The 22,914-nt window shown below is 31.3% G+C and overlaps 1 protein-coding gene across 1 annotated transcript in view; it reads right to left on the bottom strand.

Annotated features, from left to right (window-relative positions):
• Positions 1 to 18,767, bottom strand: part of LOC137390466 (uncharacterized) — a 35,202-nt gene extending 16,435 nt beyond the window's left edge. Inside the window, exons 1-5 of the mRNA XM_068076795.1 lie at positions 18,743 to 18,767; positions 18,438 to 18,657; positions 18,199 to 18,333; positions 15,479 to 15,616; positions 12,352 to 12,489 (exon numbers count right to left, since the gene is read on the bottom strand). Coding sequence (XP_067932896.1) covers positions 12,352 to 12,489; positions 15,479 to 15,616; positions 18,199 to 18,333; positions 18,438 to 18,657; positions 18,743 to 18,767 — 656 coding nt within the window. The remainder of the gene's footprint in view (positions 1 to 12,351; positions 12,490 to 15,478; positions 15,617 to 18,198; positions 18,334 to 18,437; positions 18,658 to 18,742) is intronic.
• Positions 18,768 to 22,914: the final 4,147 nt, after the last annotated feature.

The following is a 22,914-nucleotide window of genomic DNA, read 5'->3' as shown; positions in this document are numbered from 1 at the left end:
TGTGACTAAACAAAAAAATTCAAATGCAATTGACGTTATCTCACTAAGGAATAAGTTACCGGAAACGGCTGAATTGAGAATCAGTGGTGTCCCGAGGTAAATGCACCAAAATATATTTTCAACTTTGAACATGCTAAACTAGTAGAAATATCAGCTAAAATTTTGTTTTCTTATTCAAATAACATAGTATCATGCATTACCAATCATATGAATTATTCTTAAAATTATGTGTTTGCTTTAACTTTAAATAGCTTATCTACCTTTCAAAAAAGTACTGAAATTCTTTTATAGGCCGAATTTAGACAATAATGGCTCTTAAGACACTCATCTCTATCATTCTAAATCGGACTAAACATCTCTAACTTTCGTTCCTAAAAAGCTAGGCTACATCAAATATTTATGGGCAGAGCTGGTTATGCCGATCTTGTTGTTTTCGAGACGGATATTGAAACGTTTTAAAAAGCCTTCATGACTATGAAGGTTAGTGAACCAATGTTTATTTTCAGTACAAAATCGGAATCAGCGTGTCTGGTTTCAATATAAAAAATGATAAAAGTTGTACGTGACAGTTATAATGATTTAAGTTATAAAAAACATTCTATGTAACAAGAATAACAGTATAGTTTACCTGATAATTCAGTAAGTTTTAACATTGCTTTAGAAAACGCCAAAAACAATTAAAGAGAAAACATATGAGTAAAATATTTTTACTTTGACTGTTAATCACTGAGCCTAATTTTTTTACAGAAGTTGTCTGACCTCTATCATTTTAAGAAAGTTCTTGATAAATTTAAATAAATAACACAAAAACCGAAGCGATTGTCTAATTTGCAAAAAAAAGAATTCTCACAGCAAGAAATACAGCTACTAATGCAGCTAGTAATTACACATAGTCTCAATAAAACTTGGTAGACTAATAGTTAATGACTACAAGTTATTAACTCCTGGTAAACTAAAAGTTAATAACTTAATGAGGCACTAAATACAAAATATTTATTAACACTTTTAAGAGTGACATCAAATTATTTCGATTGGAGTTGCCCTCTCCACATGGCTGACATCGAAATAATTCGACCTCGGTCCTGTTAGTTCATGGGACTAGTTCTTGACCTTGCATCGACTAATATTGCCGACAATGAACTTAAAACTCCTGGAATGGCAAAGGTCATTCGCGAGTACGGAAATCCGGCCAACGCCATGTTAGGTTAGGGTTTGAGTAAATTTCATTGTGTTCAATGTGAGAAATAAATCTAGTTTTAGTTTTAGCAGCTATGGAAGATCACGAATACACTGCTGAATCAAATGAACAGCCTACTGAGATTACTACTGCTAATTTATGTTGAAGACAGAAAGATGTACATGAAGGTGCACAGTGCTATTGCTATTCCATGAACTGCAAAGACTGCAGGAATGGACTTACAAAGGAAAGGGCATGACATTTCACAAGTGAGTCACTTCTACTACTAGTTCTATGACTATTGCTAAAGTCTACGACTACTACTAGTTGTGCTACTACTAGTTAGTACTGCCACTAGTTAGTTCTACTATACAAGTCACTGGGTGAGTGAGAGTAGATCAGTGTGACTACTGAGTGTACAAGTTTGGCTGTATGTTGTCAGTGACTAGATAAATTTATAAGCAAGTGAGTGAAATTTTTCTTCCTTCGGAATGAAAGTTTTTTATTAGTTAAATTTGAAATTTTGATTATATTAATATTTAGGAACTACAAACCATCACGTTATTTCTGAATAAATATCTGAAAAAAAATGTTTGTAGTGCCTATAATATTATTTATTGTTGTACCTGAATATAGCTAGCAGTAAGGAGATAAAAGTAATAATACTTTTGTTATTACTGCTGTTGCTATCTAACTACTAGTTTTATTTTTATTTTTAGATTTCCAAACAAAGTAACTGAGAATTCTCATTATTTACAATAGCATCACAACCGCAGAAGATTAAATAAGCCTGGTCCTTGGGCACTTATCTGCAACGAACATTTCAATGATCCTTGTTTTGACAGAACAGGTCAAAATGTTCGACTGAAACCAGATGCTGTGCCCACACTGTTTACACTGCCCAGTCATTAAAGGTTTATTTTTCAATGTTAAATGGTGCTTTTCAATGAATGAATTCAAAGCAATATTGTCGAGCACGGTGCTGCTAGGTGGTTCAAATTAAAGTATAAATATCTATAAAAAAAATTTGAAGCCTCAAACAGCACGCAAAACAGCAACAGCTGCCACAGCAAGTGCTTATGAGTATGTCTGCTACTTAGCAGAAGATGTTGAATGGAATTTCTCTAGTAATGCATCAGTGGCAATGGTTAGTACTTCTTCGCAGTATTTCTGCAATTTGTTTGTTGTCATTTTTATTGAAATAATATTGTGGATGCAATTCATTCATGATCCATGCTTGATTAAGAAATTTCCATTAAGCTTCATGACCAAGATGTGTGTGAATGACTTCCAGTGAAAATTGCCATATTTTCATTTTACATAGCGGCATGGTATTTACATGGTATGGTATTGCTACCGATTGCTAAACTATCAAAGGCTTCCAACATTTTGCTTTAATTTTTAACCACATGTGAGCACTAAAAAAAGCTGAATTAGATTAGCGTGTGAACCATGAAATAAAAGTGATGTCTGAGAATTATATTAAAGCTAGTAGACTTGCAGTCCCTTGGGATATAAGAGATTGTTATGTGTAATAACTATTTCTACGAATATTTCTAGATGTGGAGAGGTGGTTGAATAAAGCAAAAAAACAAATACGGAATGATGAGTGTTGTAATATGTTGACAAACTAATTGATATTTAAATTGTGTGAAGGCTAAAAGACATATTCTTAGTCGCTATAGTCGTTGTGTAGCCAAAACACGAGATTTTTTAACAAATGAGATGATGGAAAATAAAAGTTTTCAGGATATGATATTCTAAGCAATCGATTCTAGATGACCAAAATGTTGTTTAAGTAGCTCAGAGCATTTCACCATGATTCTAAGCAATAGACTAATTTACTATTAATTAGAGTATTATATAAAAGTAAAAGAGGGATTTCTGGAAAAATTAATGAGACCTGGTAAATTAGCCCAGAGCTTTGTCGTAGTTGTCGTCTCATTAGTTCCATGTGTCTTGACTAGTTTAGGGCACTATTCATTGTAACCGCTAAAAATTTATGCTATCCGTCATTTGTATGATTTGCCCAGTTCGAAATGTTTTTGAAATCGGAATTTATTTTGTGGATTATGAATAACTATGAATTTTTTCTTGTCAACATTCAATGTTAGTTTGTTTTGGTCACACTAAATTTTATCACATTTAATTCTTTGTTAATTATTGCTCTATATTTATTCAAGTTTTCAGTGGTAAAAAATAACTTGGTATTATCGGCAAACAAAATAGTTTTAAATTTATCAGTACTCTTTACATGCTCAATTATATATAACAAAAATCGTGTTGGTCCAATGATGGATCCTCGTGGTACTGCACACTTAATTAATAGAGGCTGGGATATTTTCTGTGTTATTATAACACTTTGAAAACGATTTGAAAGATAATTTTGAATTAACTCTAAACTTGAACGAGAAAAATTTATGTGACCAAACCTATTATTTAAAATAGAAGGATCTATTGTATCAAAAGACTTTGAGAAGTCAATGAGTATACCTGAAACAAAAAGAATATTATTTAAAGCAACAAGAGCATCAATTGTAAACTCTATTGATGCTTTCCGAGTTATTTTCCCTTTCTGAAATCAAATTTGAGTTTTTGTAACATTTACTTAGCGTAATTATGCATTTGTTGGTTAATGAGATGCTCAGAAACTTGTGAAAAAACTGACACAATAAAAACAGGTCTATAGTTATTAGATAACAGCTTATTGCCTCCGTTTTTAAATAAGGGCAAAACTTTAGCACATTCAATTTTTTGTGGGAAAACACCTTGTTTTATGCTTATGTTGAATACTTAGGCCAAATATTTTGATAGCTCATGCAAACGAGCTTTCGCTAACTTCGTGAGAATTCCAGTTATGCCTTTCATTGTTCATTCAATAAACTAATGTAAATGAAGGTTTTCTAGAAATGAATCAAAAAAGCTACAAAGATTAAATACCAGGTACTAATTTATAACTTTTTAATTATATAATAATAATTGAAAGAGTATTATTATACAATTATTTAATCTTTCAATTATTAATACAACAGTAATTAAAAGATAAATGACGCAAATTATTTTAGTTTTCAGAACATTGACATTGACAGAGAACCGTTTTTAACATCGCTAACTAAATTTCATGTAGTCGAGAAATTCAAAAATCTCAGAATATCATTTTGTATGCAATCTATAAATAGCTGGCAACAAGGAAACTAAAATGATTTTACTATTTAAGCAATGTTCTAAAATACCTGGACATCTTCTGAGATGTCCAAAGATACATAAAACATGAAATTCGGGTATCAGAGAATGCTCACTAAATGAGACAATTTACACGGTTTCTACTCAATCCACAATTTTTCTTTATTAGAAAAAACTTTTTACAATAAACTTACATTTATTACAAGTTTTTTTTCAGGAACATAATAATTAAACATGAACAGTTTTGATGACCATCATCTTTTCATTTCTGATTTTGAAGAGATTTAAAACTTTTAGCAGTTCAGGGAATTAACATTGAAAAGGAACGTTTATAGCAATGTTTATGTATTTCAAATTTATAAAGGGCTGAAAACCAACACAAAGTAAAATCTTTTTGTTATTTCAGGCTAATTTTGAAAAACAAATCGATTCAGATACCCAGCAGAGCGCAAAAAGACAAACTCTCCAATAATAGAAAACATAATTACAATATATAAGTTCATTTATACATTAAATTGAAATTCACACAACTTGACACCAGACTTCTAGAAACTATCACATCACTCTAAACAGTATAGTGACAAGTTGAAGTGTGTAAGGAAATGTCATTAATTATGTTTCAGGCTATAAATTTAATTGCAAAATTAAATGCAGTTTTAGTAGATTTACTCTTCATGAACAAGGATATGATATTTTATTCTTACTTTAAACTAAAGTTAACTCTAAACATTAAGTTTAAATTTAATGGCCTATTGTAGATACCACCAATAAGAATCAGCTATTGGTGGTATCGATATTTAAATTGTGTGAAGGCTAAAAGACATATTTTTAGTCGATATTGTCGTTGTGTAGGCAAAACACGAGATTTTTTAACAAATGATTTAATGGAAAATAAAATTTTCATTTTTTACCTTTCAAGCCCAAACGTACAAAATGTTTAGTTTTGCTTTGTTTTTCCATCATCATAAATATAAAACATTTATTGAAATTAAACACGATCTATATATACCCGTTTCTATTTATAGTATGCAGTATACAGTAGAGCTTATGGTATAAAATGTTGAAACATACTTTACTGAAGTATATTCTAATTTTACCCAAGTTTTTTCTGATGTTGGAACGGATTAAAATCTACATAATTTTATTTTAATGGGAAAAATTGTTACGGATCTTGAAGAACTCTGTTAGCAACGCTAAAACAGTTCCGCTAAAACAAGTTCCACTGTAGGTTGTTAAAAGCTATACGTTTCAAAGAGTTATGAGCTTTTAAATTTACAGTGGTTTAAAAAACTTACCCTCATGATATGAAGTTTGAAAGTTACAGCTGTTTGACAAAAGTTTGAAAACTTTTACAGTTGTTTTTTATTTTCTCTCCTAATTTATTTCAATTACACAAAGCACTTTTTTCATATGTAGTTTGAAGGTTAGAGTGGCAAATGCTGTTATATGTTAAATACAAATCAATTTTCTGTCCAAAGACCTTTTTATTACCCGGGCAACACCGGGTAACACAGCTAGTAGTTGTTAGATAACAGCTTATTCCTTCGGTTTTAAATATGGGTAAAACTTTAGCACATTTCATTTTTGTGGGAAAACACATTGTTTTATGCTCAAGTTGAATAGGTAAGCCATATATTTTGATAGCTCATGTGAACAAGCTTTCACTAATTTTGCGGAAATTCCATTCATGCCTTCTGATTTGTGTTCATTTAGATTGACAATAACTCTCTGAACAATACACTCATAAAAGTCTACAAAATTAATCTTGGAATGTATTTATCCCTGACACTTGATGCTTTATATTTGTATTAAAAAAGCTTACACAAGTCTGGTTCATATTTCTGTAAAGTAAGTGTTAAATTATGTAGCTATTTGTTTGTCATCAGTTATAACTTTAGAGTTAGAGTCTAAAAGCTCAGTAAATTCTTGGGTTTTACATTGGTTTCGTCCACAATGATTATTTATTAAATTTCAATAGTCATTAATTTTTAGTGTTTCATAAGAATAGTAATCAGCTGTTGTTTTTTTGATATGGGATTAAATTTTATTTGTAGCTTTTATGTAGTTCATTTTTAATTTAGGACTAAATGAGTTAGCTTTGTACTTGTCAAATAAGACGTCTTTCTTTTGTATATCCAAATGAAGCTTTTTAGTCCTCTAAAGGTTTTTAAAGCTTTTGGCCTTGCAACAAGTTGGTTCCTCTATAGGGGAAATTTGGTCAAAATTATTCTGTTCTTTTTCATGAAAAAGCCTATTGTTTCATTTTGGGTCATTCAAGCCTAGGTGAATGACTGATGTTGCTCGAATAATAAAAGTCCTTTCCACAGAAAAGTTATCTTAGGTTAACACACAAAAATAGTTACGACTAGCTGTGCTACCCGGCATTGCCCAGGTAGTAAAAAAAGTCTTTGGACAGAAAATTGATTTTTAGTTAACATGTAACAACATTAACCATTCTAACTTTTAAACTATATAAAATGCGAGAAGTGTTTTGTGTAGTTGAAATAAATTAAGAAAGAAAATAAAACAACTGTCAAAGTTTTCAAACATTTTCAAACAACTCCAACTCTCAAATTTTATATCATGAGGAAAAGGTTTTGTGCAGGATCACTGATTTAAAAATAAATAAAACAACTGTGAAGGTGTTCAAACCAATGTAAATTTAAAAATTCATTGGTTTTATTTCATTATGAAATTTCATTTCATAACTTTCAGCGACCTATATATTTTGATAACGTATAGCAGAATCTCAGTTCTTGAACATACTCAGTTTCAGAAGACAGTTCGAAAACCGAGTTGTTTGAGATCCGAAACAATTTCTCTCATTAAAATAAAATTATGTAAATTTTAATCCAATCCAAGGCAAGAAAAAAAATTTGGTTAAGTATTTTTTCAACATTTTACGCCATAAGCTGTACTTACTAAGCTTGTACTTGTAGCTGCTATTTTACACCATAAGCTGTACCGGTACCCGGGCGTTGCCCGGGTAATAAAAAGTCATTGCACAGAAAATTATGAAAACCGCTTAATCCACGAACCGCCAACCAGGTGCAAGAGTGGTTTTATTAACCCTTTGCCAGAATCGGTGGAATAATTTATTGCAACCAACTTGACATTGCTTTGAGTTCACTATCGCGTTCAACTCATGAAACCATTTGTATTGTACTTGAATTAACCAATCCAATGGGACCAGTAAAATTTTCTACATATTGATGCTAATAATGACTAGATACATTGACTATAAATGACTTTTTGGGATGTAGTTTGTTTTGCCATACATTCGAATATATTTGTTCCAAAGATGGCGGCATGCCTATATTATTTAGTAGCTAGTTTCCGGTGGGCGTGTGGCAACAGAGAACTTACAGTAGCTGATACAAAGCCCATAATGAAATAAGCTAATTCGACGACCTAAATACCGTAAACAGGTAGAATGGTTAGTCGGTACTCAAATGTTTACACAGCATTTAAAGGAAGTTAATATGGCAGGTTTTCAATTTCCCTTATTTGAGGCGTTTGAAACCTACCTGAATTTATCTGTAGCTTGACTCAAAATTTTATTCTAGCCAACATGAGCAAATACAAAATAAAATATATGCCAATAGAGCCGCGTAGGACTAAACTTTTATCACATTAGCCGATGTGACTACGAGAGATGGAGGCATCATTTTGGGCAAGTCTGAGCATGTTTTTTAGCCTGGTCATTTTCATCGCAATAAGTTGTTTCGATTTAATTCTTCAAATATCTTGACAATAAGATTGCCTAACTTAAAAAACAACATATCAACTAATAATCAAAATAAATACTTTCTTTTAAAATCAACTCAAATTTGACGCAACCACATATTTAAAGATAGCTCGAATAATAATCTGGAGAAAATATAAAATCTTTCATTGCCTAGCATTAAATATTAACTTATTTGAACTGGTGCTATAATTGCAAGAATTTTACAAATCTGATGATAATGTCCTTTGGTAAAAAATTAAAATAATTTAAGTTAGCATGCATAATAATATTTCAAAAAACTTTTTCAAATATGTAAAACCATTAGCACTATTTTCAAAAACCACTTGCTTTCATTTATTTACATTTCTGTAGATTATTCGTACGATAGAGTGTATAACAAATATTAAATAAAAATATCCTTATATGAAGATTCTCTTTCTCATCAGATTTAACTGTTGTTTTAAATAACACTCATTTTTACACGGTAATGTTTGGCAGTTTGTTCGCTTTATTCACATTAAATAAATAACATAAAAAATGATAGAAAAATTAAGGTGCAATCACGGCCGATATGCACAGTAGCAGGGCAATTCGAGGCACGGAGACTGCATTTATAGATGAAATTGTTAATAAAGAAAATGCCTGTCTAAGCAAACTAAGTCAGAACAAATCTATTCCGGAGAGTCCAGCATTTACCGTTTCAAAGCAGACCTAAAATTTTCATGACTATCAATTTCAATAAGTGAATTGGCAAGGAACTCCATGCTATGACGCGCAATAGGCAACCCATCTATGGCAACCAGTAGAAGAGGGTGGAAAAGATAAAGCAAATAAGGAATGATGAGTGTTGTAATATGTTGACAAACTAGTTAATATTTAAATTGTGTGAAGGCTAAAATACATATTCTTAGTCGCTATAGTTGCTGTGTAGGCAAAACTTGAGAATTTTTAATAAATGAGTTGATGGAAAATAAGAGTTTTCAGGATACGTTATTCTAAGCAATCGATTCTAGATGTCCAAAAATTTGTTTAATTAGCTCATCAGAGCATTTTGCCATGATTCCAAGCAATAGACTAATTTACTATCAATTACAGTATTATATAAAAGTAAAAGAGACATTTCTGTAAAACTCAATGAGACCTGGTAAATTAGCCCAGAGCTTTGTCGTAGTTGTCGTCTCAATAGTTCCATGTGTTATGACCAGTTTAGGGCAATATTCATTGTAATGGGTAAAAATTTTATACTATTTGTCATTTGTATGATTTGTCCAGTTTGAAATAATTTCTGTAAATCGAAATATATTTTGTGACTGATGAATAACTATGAAATTTTTTCTGGTCAACATTCAATGGTAGTTTGTTTGATCACACCAATTTTTTATCAGATTAAATTCTTGGTTAATTATTGCTCTATCTTTATTTAAGTTTTTAGTGGTATAAAATAACTTTGTATTATCAGCAAACAAAATAGTTTTAAATTTATCAGTACTTTTTACATGATCAATTATATATAACAAAAATCATACTGGTTCAAGGATGGATCCATGTGGTACTCCACATTTAATTAATAAAGGTTGGGATATTTTCTGTGCTATAATAACAATTTGAAAATGATTTGAAAGATAATTTTGAATTAATTCTAAACTTGAATGAAAAGATTTATTTGCTAAAGCTTATTATTCAAAATAGAGAGATCTATCATATCAAAAGACTTTGAGAAGTTAATGAGTACAACTGAAACAAAAAGAATATTGTTTAAAGCAGTAAGAGCATCAATTGTAAACTCTAGTGATGCTTTGTGAGTCCTTTTCCCTTTCTGAAATCCAATTTGAGTTTTTGTAATATTTAATTCTTTAATAGAGTAATTATGAATTTGTTGGTTAATGAGATGCTCAAAAACTTGTGAAAAAAGCTGACAGAATAGAAACAGGTCTATAGTTATTAGATAACAGCTTATTCCATTCGGTTTTAAAGATGGGTAAAACTTTAGCACATTTCATTCTTTGTCTTCCAGATAGGAAATCCATAAAGTATGACATCAAATTTTTACACACAACTAGTGGGAAACTGTAGCTAATAAAGTTTGATCACGACATTAAAAAACCCAGACTTTTATGAAGGATGAATGAGAGATTTCATATTCAGTTTCGATTCCCACTTTACAAACACTGGTTGACTGAGTTATCATCACAGTAATAAATTTAAACATTATTGAACTTTAAATAAAATTATTTTAATTATTTCAGCACCATATGATTCCTTCATGTGTTTCTATTTTCTGTCCTTTATCTTTTATTTTTATGTTGAATGTTCTTTTAATGCGGAGTGTAGGAAATTTGTTTGGTAATAAATAGCATAATCTATATTTATATGATAAATTGATAATGATATATTCAACAACAGCTTCAGAATGGACTCATGTTAAAGTGATATTCAAATCATTTTATCAAATCTGAACCTTCATTTAATAATGAAAGAACTGTGTAACTAACATAAAAGTTGTTGTCAATGCTTGTGGATCATTGTGAATATAACTGTGTGGTACTTTTCACCTGATAATCACTGGAAACAAAGAGTATTTTGGTAAATATTCTATGTTAGATGGTTTGCATTGTTTATTGTTAGATAAATTCTGGAAACAGTCATCCACATATACAGGACAAAGCAGTACTACTTATTTGACAAAACTTATTGATAAGATTAATAATTTTCTCCCTTATGTATGTATTATATGTAAGTTTATGTTGGTATGCGATAGGTATAAAAATATTGAGCTTGATATCCATTTTAAAGTCAACAACATAAAATACAGCTGGAATTAGATTATTGCCTACATTTAAAATTTGTATGTAATATTAAAAAGTTAACATTAGTAAAACTGTGTTGGGGCATTTACTTCATCAAATAATAAGATGATTACCTATTTTACTCTAACATAATATGCATTAATCAAATTGCTTACAATTTTTACTGTTCATCATCACTATAGAGTAAAAAAAACTGATTTCTATGTATTTACAACTAATAATATTTACATATAGAATAACAGAAATAATTTTTTCAAGTTTCTTAGAGAAACAACATAACAAAACATTCAAAAGATTGTGTAATAACCTTTAGATTCCTTACAGTTATTTAATGGAAAATCATGGAATAATAACATTTAGTATAAGTAAAATATGATAGAAAGTGTTTGAAGGTAGAAGAGCTCTAGCCGACAATGGTCACGGTTTTGGCAATTTCATCATTGATTTATTCCAGGTCAGCAAAAGGTGAAAATATCCTTTGTCACTTTTATTTTAATTTTTCTTTGATAATATTTTCATTAAATATAAAAGGTTTTGCTGCCTCACTTCTGATATGTCAGACTCGTGAAGAGGTTTAAAGCAAGTTAACATGCAAATTCTTTTAGTTTTCAGAACATCGACAGTGACAGAGAACCATTTTTAATGTCGGTAACTGATTTTCATGTAGTCAAAAATTCAACAATCTCTGCATATCATTTTGTATGCAATCTATAAACAGCTGGCAACAAGGAAACTAAAATGATTTTACTATTTGGGCAATGTTCTAAAATACCTAGCAATCTTCTGAGATGTCCAAAGATACTATAAAACATGAAATTTGATTATCAGAGAATGCTCACTAAATGAAACAATTTACACAGTTTCTACTCAATCCACAATTTATCTTTATGAGACAAAACTCTTCACACTAAACTTACATTTATTACAAGTTTCTTTCAGGAACATAATAATTAAACATGAACAGTTTTGATGGCCATCATCTTGTCATTTCTGATTTTTGAAGAGATATAAAAGAACCAGAAACTTGGACACTTTTAGCACTTCAAGGAATTACAATTAAAAGAGCACATTTGTAGCAACGTTTATGTATTTCAAATCTATAAATTTATAAATGGCTGAAAACCAAAACAAAGTAAAATCGTTCTGTTAATTCAGGTTAATTTTGAAACACACACATTCATGCCAACCCAAAGCCAAAAACAGGTGTTTAATTTAAAGCTTAATAGCGATAATATAATGTGTTAGATTAAAAAAGGTACGCATCAGAAAAATAATAATGCTTCATAAAAGTTGTTGATAATTACTACACTTTATAATTCTATTTTAACAGTTTTAGGGTAAAGTAACCCACTTATAATATTCAATATTTAATCACCAGCAAGTTAACATGGCTGCTCATCAATAGGTAGTAAAAGTTATTCATAGAAGGAGTTCATACAAACTATGTGTGTATTTACCTATCTGGGATTTGCCCTATGTTGCAATGTGACAGGTCCAGCTCTTCTAGTGAACTCAATGCAGTGATAGATTCAGGAAGCACTTCAATAGGATTACCACAGAGATTCAACTTTCTCAGCGATTTCAGAGAGCCCAAGCTGCAAACGAATTATATTAAACAAATTTTTCCCTTGTGTAATGTTTATATCATTAACCTAGGTTTTATTAAATTTGCTAAAAGATACAAATATGCTTTAAACACAGCAGCAATACATAGCTATGCAGTAAAAACTTTTCTTTAGCCTATCAATTCTTTATCATCAACTTTTTATTTAAAATATCATATAAATGAGCTAAAATTTCCACCAACAAGTTATAACCATAAAAGGTTTCCAACATTTTGCCTTAATTTTAAACTGTGATTGAGCACTGGGGATGCTGAATTATTCTGATGAATTTATCTCTGATTACTAAAGGAAGCTGAATTAAATTAGCATGTGAACCTTGAAATAAAAGTGATGTCTCAGAAGTATATTAATGCTAGTACACTGACAGTACCAGCACCTAAGATATTGTTACATGTAATAAATATTCCTACAAGTTTTCTTAGATGTGGCAAGGTGGTTGAGTGGTGCAGATGGTATCACATTTAGCCGGAATCTAAATATTCAGATTTCATCCCTGTGTGAGGCAAACCTTCTTCCTAAATCGTTTAGTGAGGCGACAGCTAACTTGACACAGCTATTATTATATTAAAGCTAAAAATTACTAATGCAAAAGTATTTTGCACACGAATTACTCACCAAAGAACTCCTCACAATCAGATGCTTACTTATTCTGAAAGAATAAAAAATAACTGAATCCAAAACAATATTGGTTAACTTTACAAACAAAATTAGGCAAAAACATACCATAATTTGTTTTGGTTCATCTAATGGTCTGAAGAAAACAATTTTTTCTCAAGGTTTGACAACATTCCACGTAACAAGAATAACAGCATAGTTTACTTGATAACTCAGTAAGTTTCAACCGTGCTTTAGAAAATAAAATTCTTAAAAAGAAAACATATAAGTAAAATATTTCTACTTTGACTGTTTATCACTGCACTTACTTTTTACAGAAGTTCTCTGACCTCTATCATATCAAGTAAATGCTTGATACATTTAAATAAATATAACAAAATCGGAAGCCATAGGCTAATTTCCAAAAAATGAATTCTTACAACAAAAACACAGCTACTAATGCAGCTAGTAATTTCACGTAGTCTCAATAAAATTTAGTAGACTAATAGTTAATAACTACAAGTTATTAACTACTGGTATGCTACAATTTAATAAGTCTATGAAGCGCTAAAACAAAATATCTATTAACTCAATCGCAGCCGACTAATTTCATGCAATCTACCTTTAATACCAGTCATTTATCTGACAAATGCTATAATTTATGTTTTTATTCTTCAAAAATGCTTTTTGATGTTTTAGTGTTCATATAGAAATATTCATTAAATTGTAGTTTAACAAATTTTGCCATTTCTTCCACCATTTCCTATGCCTAGCAACTTGCTAGCACCCTTGTAAGTAGACAAACATCTGCATTACTAATGTTAATGAGCTTGGTGGCTCTGAGACAACTTCAGTAACTAGAGACAGATCTATCATATGACAGGTTAGGAAGAAGGTTAAATACTGCAGTCAAAGATTTAGACAAAAATTAAACCACTGCTGTGAGAAAACTAACAAAAGTTTATCCACTGCAATCAAAAAGATTTATGGGTAAAATTAACATATTTGATTTTTAAACTTGCATGAACTAAATCTTCATAAAAAACTTCTAGATTTTTACCTTTACAAATACTGCCAGTCATATTTTCATCAGTTAAGAAGATTTTAGTCAGATACAGCAGTTTTGGTGAAAACTTAGTGCAGATTAAAATTGACCAAGTGCGCGTGTTAAGAAAAGTAACTTACAATTGTTCTTAATATAAAAATATGTTATTTTCAGCAAAAGATTTCAGCGTTTGAACTTTGCACAGAACTAGTACTGAGACAGAGTTGCGTGATGTTGAAAGAAAAGGAAACAGTGCGAAGGGAGATTGAGGTTAATATGTTAGAATGTAGGGCAAGTGTAGGGAACATATAACAGAATCACAGAATGCCAATGTACCATATACATATAATTTTCTGCATGAATTGCAAAGTATTATCAGTCCTCCCATCCAACATTCAAGGAATTTAAAAAAGTAAATAGTTCAAATATATTTTAATTTGAGCATGCACTCGGCATAAAATGATGAGTATCTCGCTATTTTAAAAACGAACAACATATAGAGATATCAGCGTGCTTAGACTTTTCCAGAATTCTAACAGGTAATTTCACGTTTATCGTTCATATTTATACATCCATCGAAATTGTAGTTTTAATGAGCTTTTCAATCAAATTCTTCCATCATTTCCTATCCTTATCATTTTTCTAACTTCCTTAAAGTTGGCCCACAATTTCATTATTAATAATAATGAGTTATGTTGGTCCACTCTATCTCTTGTATATTTCAAAGAACTCAGGTGTGTGATAGGTTTAAAAAGAGATTAAATATTGCTGTCAGAAGTTTAGAAAAAGGTTGGACCACTGCTGTAGGAAAGTAAACAAATGTTGGTCTTCTACTATCAGAAGGTTTTATGGTGAGCATTAACATATTTAATATTATTTACTAACAAGAATTAAATCTTTGGAATAGAAATTTAGCACTTTTATGAGGCTGCCAGTTACAGTTTGATCAGCTTAGAGAAGTCCATCTTTAATCACTAACAGTGGTTTTGATGAAAACTCAGTGCAGAATAAAATTGGTTCAGACTACTTAAGGTTTAATTAGTTTGAATAATATGGTAATAACAATACTAATACTTTATACTGATAATAGTAATAATATAATACTTTAGATTAAGAAAGGTCCGCATCAGAAAAAATAATAAAACTTCATAAAAGTTGTCGATAATTACTACACTTTAATTATATTTTAATAGTTTTAGGGTAAAGTAACCCACTTATAAAATTCAATGTTTAATCACCAGCAATTTAACATGGCTGCTCATCAATGGGTAGTAAAAGTTATTCATAGAAGCACTTCATATAAACTATGTATATATTTACCTCTCTGGGAGTTGGCTTATCCAGCAGTGTGACAGGTTCAGCTCTTCTAATGAACTCAACGCAGTGATAGACTCAGGGAGCACTTCAACAGGATTTCTAGAGATATTAAACTTTCTCAGCGATTTCAGAGAGCCAAAGCTGCAAATAAATTATATTAAACAGATTTTTCTCTCATGAAATGTTCATATCTTTAGCCTTAATTTTATTAAATTTGCTAAAAGATACAAGTTTGCTTTAAACACAGCAGAGACATACAGCTATGCAGTAAGAACTTTTCTTTAACCTATCAATTCTTTATCATCAACTTTTTATTTAAAATATCATAAAACGTGCTAAAAATTTCCACCAACAAGTTATAACCATAAAAGGTTTCCAACATTTTGCCTTAATTTTAAACTGTGATTGAGCACTGGGGATGCTGAATTATTTTGATGAATTTATCTCTGATTACTAAAGGAAGCTGAATTAAATTAGCATGTGAACCTTGAAATAAAAGTGATGTCTCAGAAGTATATTAATGCTAGTACACTGACAGTACCAGTACCTAAGATATTGTTACATGTAATAAATATTCCTACAAGTTTTCTTAGATGTGGCAAGGTGGTTGAGTGGTGCAGATGGTATCACATTTAGCCGGAATCTAAATATTCAGATTTCATCCCTGTGTGAGGCAAACCTTCTTCCTAAATCGTTTAGTGAGGCGACAGCTAACTTGACACAGCTCTCATTATATTAAAGCTAAAAATTACTAATGCAAAAGTATTTTGCACACGAATTACTCACCAAAGAACTCACAATCAGATGCTTACTTATTCTGAGACAAAAAAAAATAACTGAATCCAAAACAATATTGATTAACTTTACAAACAAAATTAGGCAAAAAGCATACAATAATTTCACTTGGTTCATCTAATGGTCTGAAGAAAAAATATTTTCTCAAGCTATGACAAGATTCCATGTAACAAGAATCACATTATAGTTGACTTGATAACTCAGTAAGAAAGATACTGTTTCTGATACCAAAAGCGGGGCAGCTCTACTGATAAACTTTATTATAATATATAACCAGCCATTATCATGAGGTGAAATATCAAAATACATTCTATGAATATTTTGGATTTAGCTAAATTTGCAACGGTAAGATGCGGTAAGGCTTTGATAGGGTAAGCGTATCAAACATTAAAGCGAAATTCATGTATTTGTTCATGTTCATGTGTAAGTTCATGTATTTGATACCTGTCTGGGAATTGTCTCACGCCATTGTTAGACAAATCAAGTACTTCCAACGAAGTAAGTTTGGTCACTACCTCAGGAACAAATCGAAAGGATCTATAATAATGTTCTTCAGAGCATGATATCCCCAATACCTTTAGCCTATATAGATTTTCAAACCAGTAATCAGATGATATAAATAAAAAGAATATATTGAAAAGTAGTTCAAATCATCTATTCACTCTACTATACTGTCTTGATTTCTGGTATATTTTCTCATAAAACACCTCAGAGCAATTGGCTGCTGCACCAAGTAAAGACTTGACTGATAGTTTTGTTATCAGATGTGCTTTATACAATGGATCACTTTTTAAGAAACTCAATTGCAGTCACTATATTCGAAAATATAAAATATTTATTGTTTCAACCTCTGTTAAAATAATGAGTTCTAGTCACCTATTCATCTATATATTATATTATAAACAAATACTTTCATGTTATTTCAATCATATCACAGTCTGACCAGTTCAAATCAGTGACATTGGTGTGAGCTGTTAAAATGACAACAAACTGTTTCTGTATTTTCATTCTGCAATTAAAAAATATACAAATCATCCAATCTATTTGTTTGTTATAGAATATGTAAGAACAATACCTCTTTAGTGCAGGTATTAATAGTGAGACTTATTTATTCATGGTGTTTCCACAAACTGTGTCATATTCCCCGTTTTACACGGTGAAATTACATGAAGCTGGTGAGTTCCTAAACTGTGAAAAAACTAAATGCTGTTCAAACAACTTTTGAAGCGCACACAAGTAGTTTTGATGTGAATTAACAACCTTCAGAATCCATTTTAGGCGCACCATCCTATACAATAACAATATTTCTGCTGTCAGCCACTTGAAAAATATGAATCACAATCAAACAATATTTTTTAATCTTTAAATGTGAGCATAGCTGTCCCATAAACTCATCATACGAATTTACATACCAGAGTTAAAAATTACATTATAACTAAACTGAGAGCGACTTTGTTTCCAGTTAAAAATCTCATTTAAGCAACTTACGAACCGCTCCGATCTTTGGGCAAACAACTAGTAAAAATCTGTAATATGGTAATTACTATTTAGTTAACAATTCTAATGCGGCAATATTATAATGGAAAAAGAGATTCTAGAGAACAATTGATTTAGGTAATATAATTAGGTCTACAAATAAGGCAATCATTTATGAATTTTAAATAGAGATCATATCATGTTCAGTCCAATATTTTCTCTAACACTCTTGGTGTGACTTCTGACAGACAAACTGACTAGCACAGTTCTTATTATAGCAAGTATTACCTATGATAAGGCAAACACACATCTGTCACAACCTTCTGGTAGCATCTGACTAATTTCAAACCTTTAGTAAATAATATTCTTAAAATATAATAATGCAATGTTTACCATTATTCTGTATCTAATACATCGTAGTGAAATTGTACTAAATAAATCAACTGAATTACCAGCTGGGAAGAGTTTTCATCTTGCAGTCAATCACACGAAGCTCTTCAAGAGAGTTTGCAGGCAAGCTTGGCCATTCTAGTGAGAGGTCAATCCGGCAAAGTTCTAACTTTTTGAGGGTGGTGAATGTTTCCAGACTAAAATACATTCCAAACAGCCATTTAAACCGGTGAAAACACTGTGAGCATAAGCTAAACCAAAATGTATAAATGCCTCTTATTGCACAGTTTCCATATCTTACCTTTCTACTGCAGAAGAGTTTCGCAAGCGTAAATGTGTCATGTGAGGAGCAATGTCAGCTAGTGACAGGTGGCGATCTCCATCAATTGTTAGGTGAGTTATATGATGCTCTCCAATATCTGTTTTAATTTCTTGCTCCTCATTTTTATGTTTACACGCGAGGTCTCTAAGCTCACCATTCCACTCTGGCTCCCCAGAGTGTCTGTAGCCCAGTGTGGTCGCTGGAAATGATAAAAAGAGCAATTATAAATATAATAAAGATATGATAGAGATGTGATAAAGATATGTTTAAAGATGTTATTGAACCATTAAATTCATTCAAATATACCATTTTCTTAGCCAATAATTAGCAAAAAAATTTAAGGAGGTCATAATAAATGTTATTGCTAGCAAACCCGTTGTTTGTGATTTTGAAGAATTTCATCGTTAGGAAATGTACCAAACTACTGAATAACGCACGCTGAATCGACACAATTAATTGACGAACAACAGAATTTTTACAATGCTTCCAATCCCAGCGAAAGTGACTCAGACTTCCGAGCACCAGGTTGTCAAATATTGGGACAGACAGCCTATAGTTACAGCTGACAGGCATCGGCAGAGTTATGCTGCAGAGGAAGCTAGGAGAATGGAGGTAAGTCTACCTTGAACTTTGAGTCTCTCATATATATATATATATATATACTAAACTTAAAGTAATAATTTTACTAGTCATAGATACATTCACTAATTAACAAAATTATACCTTTTTGCTATCACCAATCATCATTTCATAAATACTTGGATGTCCACCTCGCTATAGTATTTGTGTCAAATTTTCTATAGCAGTTTTAGCTAGTAAATCAGATTGATGATTAGAATTTATGTTTACTTTTCAGTTGTAGAAAGTGAGGAAAATAGATTGAGCAATAATCATCTTAAATGCCTAGAAAAAAAGTTTCGAATTGTTGGCTTGGCATGCTTTTGTTAAAAATTTGTTCATTTTGTAATTTAACACTTAAACTTACAAAACAACATATTTATTAATGACATATATTGATCACATTGTTGTATTGATTATGGAATGTTTAAGTGGGCCACAAGTGCAGCAGTGATGTCAGTGTGGAAACTGCCATGCATGAGGAAAGAGAGACATGAATGTGTGCTGCACAAACCATGATATGTGCCATTATGTTTCTCAGGTTGATCTAAGTGTGTTGCAAAAGCGCAGAAGGTTGCAGAGCTTATAAAACAAGGTACGTTGAGAGTGACATATTAAAACTACCGACGCTACCATAATGGGTTTTGTAGCTAATTGAATTTTTTTCTGCTAATTTCACTAGATGTTATATCACTTCCAAGCAACATTCAAAAAGATATCAGAAGGGAATGAAAGTTTAATATTTTGTTAGTTTCTAAGTATCCTGATGCGGAGTGTGTAAAACAGTATGAAAGGCTGAAGGAACATGAGATGTACAGCATGGTATGTAAAGACAGAGGAAGTCATGCACCCACAAATCATTGGTATTTTTTAACCTTTTCCATACTGTTTCCGTATTTCATCGGGTTAAGAGCATGGTCTCAGCGTACCAAACCCGTATATGCCCAACGAATCTGAGTCTTCAATAGGTATTTTTTAAATTCATTCATTTATTTTAACAACGGCTTTAAAATTTTTTTATTAATAATTAAGAAGTTTTAAAAGACATCATACTACTATTTTGAGGCTATAATTAGTCCCTCATACGTGTGTGCGACAAGAACACGTTGCAAAAGGTTGATCGTCCTTTACAGAAAGCTAATCATCATGAGCAGACGCGATTGTTCAAGCGCTGCTAAAAAGATTTGTTTACAGAAAGATATCGACTGGTTTGAAAGTGAAGAAGAGGATTTTAGGGCAGAAGAATGTGAGGAAGACGATGAAAGTGAAAAAGAAGATCAACAGAGTGAAGTGGATTGCAAACGTGAGACTGAAATAAAACAGGGAATTATGACGGATATCAAAGAGGAGCTGATTTAAAACCAAAACAATTACATTTTGATGACAGCTGGACGAGAGTAGAAGTATGAATTCTTAAACAGGCAAGGCTTTTTTATTATCTAAAGCTTTTTATAACATTGTCCATTATAAATGTTATATTTAAGGAATCGAATAAATATGGCCTTCAAAAACATTGCGATGCTTCGGAGCCTGTTGATTATAAATATATTTGGCTAGTTATTTGTTTATTTTTAAATATAGGTATTCTCAAAAAGCCTACTCCGTTGGCTTACTGGTCCACATTTTTTTATTATCTACGCTGATTTTTAATTAAATTGAAAGTAGAAAGAAAATTAGAAGCAAGTTTACACTTTACTAACAATTTTGAAGACCCTGCTGAAAATAAATTGTTCAAGTTAGAAAATGTTTTTGCCATGATATGCAACCGGTTCTATCTTGTTTCAAGAAAATGTATAAAAATCAGACAGCAAAAATCATAACTGCGTATATTTGGATCTTTAGTTGCAAAGTTTTTGCAAGCTGTCTGGAGGAAAAAATCTCATTCTGCAGGAAAATTTCTCAGCAACACATTTCTCAGCTCAATTCACAGCTGTTGACAAACAAGCTACGCAAGCTTTTCTACGAGTGTCAAAGACTCTTAGACAAGCAATGCTGCCTTATTCTCATGCTGAGATTGTAAAATAATGCATGGTTGAGGCTATGCAAACAATTTTTCCAGATAAGCGTGCTATGATTACTAAATTCAAAGCTATACGACCTTTTGGGTCTGATATAATTTTGAAAATTCACCTGCAAAAGGATTAACAATATTTTTAGGAAACATTTTTATAGACAGTGCAGTGTACGCACAGGATGCAATTTTGATCATTTAAGGGTTGGTATCTTATAGTGCAAAAAATCATATGCAGGAGTTTAGAAACCCTTGTAATTATATAATGCAAACATCCCTTGGTGAAAATTGTCAAAATTTTATATAAGTGCTGCACATATTAAAAACTGACATGATAGTATGGTAACCTTAGCAACTATAGTTATCTACAGTAAGTTTATTGTATTTGTATTGTGATCTGCGATAAAATGTAACCTTATAATGCACCATAGAGAGTTCTTGCCTTCAAGACTGATGCACGTATAACATAAACTTTGAATTGACCACAAAATTTAGCTTACTAAACGCACGCACGCACCCACCCACCCGATGCTGTTTTCATAATGAAGTGGAATTTTGTTAGGAGGTTAAAAGAGGTTGCCTGATAACGGACTTCTTTGAAGAGATCGCCAATCCAAATTTGCTTCCTGGTTTTGAAAGGAAAATATTACCTCTTTACATGGAAATTGCTGAACTGAGAGAAGTCAGTCATTGTGTCTCTTTCAAGCATTGTGAAAATATTTTTGTCAAACAACATTTCGGTTAATTTGCTATTTTTACGTACATAATAAGCACACTGACGGCCAAAATTGAACTTGGGCAAAAACTTTGTTTAATTTGAGAAATGAGATTTGTATGGCGTGGTGAAAAAATCATCATCTTTCACTTTGTAAGGTGAAAATAGCAGGGTAATCATATCCTGAAGGAGCACTCTATATTTTTATAAGATGAGGTCAGCATGATTTAATTTTAATGAAATATGCATAATGACCATTGAGTTGAGCTAACTTGATCAAATTATGAAATCTAGCCTAGTTTTCATAAAAGAAAACCCATCTATATACTAACAATAGACATCCATTTACCAAATACTCATTGATAAAATAACCAACTGGGGGTGTATTTGAACATGTAACTCTTCTGGTAATTCTGGTGATATTTAATTCATTGTGATTTCTTGTATGTCATTGTATTTTCATTGTATGTCAGACATTTGACTTCATATTATAATTTTTTGAATGATAAATACATACTCTAGGTTTCTGTTTTCATCTGTTTAAATCACACTAAAATGCAACTACTTTACTCACCAGGTTTCCTGAAATCCAGATGCTCCTCAAAATCATTACTCTTTGTCCTTTTTTCACTGGGGGCATCAGCCTTGCTACAACAAGCTCCACGTTTCTGACCAAAATCCTTGTCCATTTTCCTTCTTTCAGAACAGCTGGTGAAAGTTAGGTTTCGTCAAAAAGTTACTGTATGGGTAGTGGAAGTGCTGTTAAAACAACTAGGCGATGAAAGACCAATGATTGATACTTGACTAGTGTTATATAACATGCATCATATGCTGTGTGTGATGTTAAGGTTTTTAAAGCTATTGACTTTACTGAATATATTGAATGATTCTTAAATAATTTGAGTAACTTAATCTAGTCTAAACCTGTCTAAATTTATATAATAAAGTTTATCTCATTTCTATTGTTTTATTTATATATATATATATGAATTTTATATTTGACCACCTAGAAAATAGACAGTTAGGGCATTTCTCATTTTAGGGCGTCGTTATTTCCTGCAGGTAAATCAACCATGGAAAGTTTATATAATTTGTAATATCTGAAGAATTTG

Source organism: Watersipora subatra, chromosome 3 (genome assembly GCF_963576615.1).
Source record: "Watersipora subatra chromosome 3, tzWatSuba1.1, whole genome shotgun sequence".
Lineage (NCBI taxonomy): Eukaryota > Metazoa > Bryozoa > Gymnolaemata > Cheilostomatida > Watersiporidae > Watersipora > Watersipora subatra.
This window is presented reverse-complemented; position numbering and strand designations above follow the sequence as displayed.